Source organism: Tinamus guttatus, unplaced genomic scaffold, assembly GCF_059628265.1.
Source record: "Tinamus guttatus ecotype Peru unplaced genomic scaffold, ASM5962826v1 Tinamus_guttatus_pri_ptg000322l, whole genome shotgun sequence".
Lineage (NCBI taxonomy): Eukaryota > Metazoa > Chordata > Aves > Tinamiformes > Tinamidae > Tinamus > Tinamus guttatus.
Genome location: NW_028288856.1, coordinates 839,903 through 843,999, shown reverse-complemented (window position 1 = coordinate 843,999; position 4,097 = coordinate 839,903). Strand labels below are relative to the sequence as shown.

Sequence of the window (4,097 nt, the reverse complement as noted above, 5' to 3'; positions counted from 1 at the left end):
AAGGGGAGGGCGGAAACCTGCTTGACACCCCCTCCAAAAGAGTGTTGGTGGACATGATGTAAAGGAATCCTCTGCTCTTCATGGTGCCATTTAATTGAGGGGTAACATAAGTGCAAGTGTCCTACAGCTCCAAGGTGAGAGCACAGGGCAATTGGGACCAAGGCAGATGGAGAGGCCAGCACTGCTCCCCCAGCATCAAGGCCAAGAGCTGAAGCCAGAGAGCTCAAGCCAGAGAGCTCATGCTAAAATGGGGTGGGGAGGCAATGAGTGTGTGTTTGGCATTATTATGACAAAGGATTGCTCATAGGAATTTTCTCTAACTTGTCCATGCTTTTTCTTCGTCAGATATTTCCCCTATGCTGCAAAGGAACAAATGTCCAACAGCAGGTCCCTCAGTGAGTTCCTCCTCCTGCCATTCTCAGACACACGGGAGCTGCAGCTCTTGCACTTCTCGCTCTTCCTGGCCATCTACCTGGCTGCCCTCCTCGCCAACGGCCTCATCATCATAGCCGTAGTCTGTGACCACCGTCTCCATACCCCCATGTACTTCTTCCTCCTCAACCTCTCCCTCCTCGACTTTGGCTGCGTCTCCACCACTGTCCCCAAATCCATGGCCAATTCCTTCTGGGACACCAGGGCCATTTCCTACTGGGGATGTGCTGCACAGCTCTTAACTTTTACCTTTTTCATTTCAGCAGAGTTTTATCTCCTCACTGTCATGGCCTATGACCGCTACGTTGCCATCTGCAGACCCCTGCACTACAGGACCCTGCTGGGCAGCAGAGCTTGTGTCAGAATGGCAGCAGCTGCCTGGACCAGTGGTTTCCTCAATGCTCTCCTGCACACTGGGAACACATTTTCCCTGCCACTGTGCCAAGGCAATGTGGTAGAGCAGTTCTTCTGTGAGATCCCCCAGATCCTCAAGCTCTCTTGCTCATACTCCTACCTCAGAGAAGTTGGTCTTCTTGGGGTTAGTTTTTGTTTAGCTTTTGGGTGTTTCACTTTCATCATGGTGTCCTACGTGCAGATCTTCAGAGCTGTGCTGAGGATCCCCTCTGAGCAGGACCGGCACAAAGCCTTTTCCATGTGCCTCCCGCACCTGGTCGTGGTCTGTGTGGTTGTCAGCACAGCAATGTTTGCCTACCTGAAGCCTCCCTCCATTTCCACCCCAGCTCTGGATCTGGTTGTAGCTGTTCTGTACGCGGTTCTGCCTCCAGCACTGAACCCTCTCATCTACAGCATGAGGAACAAGGAACTCAGGGATGCACTGAAAAAAATGATTCAATTGATAATATTTCAGCAGCAATAAACTGAAATCCCATCCTTCCACTCAAGTGATATCTAATTTCTCTTAGACAACTCCTGTGATTTTGGCATTCTTGCTTTAATAATGAGGTTTGTGCACAAGTTTCTGAATTCATCCCACTTCTCCAGAGGTGGTAACCATGTCTTTCTGACCCAGAAGTCTTCTTTAAATGTGTCTATCATTGTGTCAGAGCTGTCATTCCCCTAATTAAAGGGTATGTTTTCAGTGCATCTTGTGAATTGGGCTCTTCTTCAAAAGCTGGTGCCAAGAATCTGCTGAGAATTTGCTGAATTTTCAGCCTGAGAGATGCTTGTTGCTTTTCTGTGGCTCTTCATGGGCCCAAGGCAATGAGCTCCGGGGGGGATATGTTAGGGAATAAGGACTGGATTCAGTTCTCACTTGTGGGTGCTAGGTGCTCCTGATAGTGATGAATGGCCAAGTAGTATCTGCCTGGGACTGTCCCCTGTATGGTGGCCTATGACCACATTGGTGACCTTGCAGGCACAGGGAAAGGAGCTTCAAGAGCCGCCATGGTAGCTTATACCTGAAGTCATGGTCTGGATCTAGGGACACATGAACACAGCCTGAGCCATTTTATATGGCCTGTGATTGCTCAGAGCATCATTCACAGATAGAAGCCCCTTGAAATGGTGTTCTCAGGTACAATGATGCCTGTCCATCTGGGTCTGTGTCCAACCATGAGCACAACAACTGCAGAGTCACCCTGTGACCCCAGAGCACCACAGCCCACTCACTCTGCAGAGCAGCACCAGCATCTCGGGGTCCTGCAGGGAGCACCGGGGAGGCTCCAGGAGCTTCCAGGGAGACCATAACTAAGGAATTAAGCTGGGGAAGGGTTTTCCAGGGAGCAAGGATATCCCTGGGGAAGGGGAAAAGGAGCAATTGTGCTCTTAGAAGGAGGAATAAATGGGGAAAAGAAATATGTTTCTGTGCATGTCAGCTAGGGGCTGGCTGCTGTGTCCCTGGCAGCAGGAGGTGCCAGCAGAGCCCCAGGGCAGGGAGCCTTGTGCTGTGCTGGAGAGAGGGGCTGGCATGGGGGCTGCAGGCAGCCTGGGGTAGGGAAGCTCTGGGATACAGGAACAAGAGCACAGAGTGTCACTGTCCTCTGTGTCTGTATGCCACTGGGGCCAGTTCTAGCTTGGAGCCTGATGGGGCACCTGACACACACAGCCCTGTCCCCTGGAGCTGCTGTGCCCACAGTGTGGCTGGGGCTGTGGGGTGAGTGTCCTGCGGGGGGCACTGCTGTGGGGCCACCCCCAGCCTGGTCTGCTCTGCTGGGTGGGCTGGGAGAGGGCAGGGCAGGCGGGGAGAGCTGGAGAGGGGCTGGGCTGGGCTGGAGAGGGTCCGGAGAGGAAAGGGACGTTTGCTGAGCTGGGTGTCCTTGGTTGCATGGGCTGACTGTGAAGGGGCTGCAGGGCATTTGTCATGGATTGGTCTCTCACTTTGGCCATTTCCAGCACTCGTCCAACATTGGACATTTGCAGGACTCAGCAGGGGCAGGTTGCTGAGGGTGGCTGCCCAAGCAGGAGGGCTGTGGTGGGCTGGGACACCAAGGGTTGTTTCTGGGTCCATGCTGGGGAGGCCTTTCCCCATCCTGGAGTGCACCCTGCCCCATGCGGTGCCTGCACAGCAGGACCGTGGGACACTTGTGGTTCCTTCAGGATCTGAGGCTGCGCTTTTGGTCTGTTTCTTGAAGCAAGAGCCATGCAGAGATGCGGCAGATCCAGGGCATCTTCTTTGGGAGAAGCTGAAGAGAGGGCTAAAGCAGTGAAGCAGAACTGGGGCGAGCGTGTGCGTGAGGGCTGGTCCCTGCAGGTGGTCATTGGCCACAATGAGCCAGGCTGTTGGGTGCACTCAGCTGCTCCCCGTGTGCCGCGTGACTCCCGCTGGGCCTGGCAGTGCTGCCTTCCAGCTCATCTGCCAACAACCTCCTTGTCTTCCTCCTCACTTGTCGCGTTTTGCTCAACACCATACACTCACTCCCAACTGCGGAAGGGAGCAAGAAATCCCACAGCCTGGCATTGGAATGGCTACACATTGCTGGATAAGAACCATTGTTCCTTTGCAGGCCTGGCCTTGGAGGCTCCCTTCCTTTCCAGAGAGCAATGCCTGCTCTCCTGAGGATGAGCTTGTCCTCTCCTGGCACTGCTTGAGTGCAGGCGTTTAGAAGGGGAGCATCTGAGTGTGGAGCAGAGCTGCGCTCCCTGCTGCCTGTGGGAATGCTCTTTGGCTCCGTGATGTCCTACCTGCTTTTTCTCTGCCACGGTTTTCTCCCACAGATACATTTTGAATGAAATAAATGAAAAATAAAGAGGGGAAAACAAGGTATGAGAATAAATAAAAGGAAAAGGAAAGGAAAATAAAGGAAAAAGGAAAAAATATAAAAAATTAACTGTGAGAGGAAAAGGAATAAAAGAAAAGGAAAAAAAGATAAAAAGAATTCAAAAGGAGAAGAGAAAAAAAGAGATTAAAAAAGAAACAGAAACACATAGGAAAAGAAAAGGAAAAAGAAAAAGAAAAAGAAAAAGAAATAGAAAAAGTAAGCGAAGAAGAGGGAGAAGAAAAAGACCAAAAAGGAATAAAAATGGTGAAGAAGAAAAAAAAAAAGAGAAAAAGAAGAAAAAAAAAAGAATAAGAAAAAGCAAAAAGATAGGAAAGGGACTGTGGCATTCCCAGGGCCACGTATGAAGGGAAGTCCTAGAGGGACAATTTGCTGGCACTCCCTTGCCCCTAGGGTCTGGAATCTTCGGGCTACACACACACATATCTG

General features: G+C 51.3%; 1 protein-coding gene across 1 annotated transcript; it reads left to right on the top strand.

Annotated features, from left to right (window-relative positions):
• The first annotated feature begins 373 nt into the window (after window positions 1-373).
• Window positions 374-1,309, top strand: LOC148593941 (olfactory receptor 14C36-like). Its single transcript, XM_088529030.1, has one exon. It carries the CDS (start codon window positions 374-376, stop codon window positions 1,307-1,309), a length of 936 nt encoding a protein of 311 aa, XP_088385156.1.
• The last annotated feature ends 2,788 nt before the right edge of the window (window positions 1,310-4,097 follow it).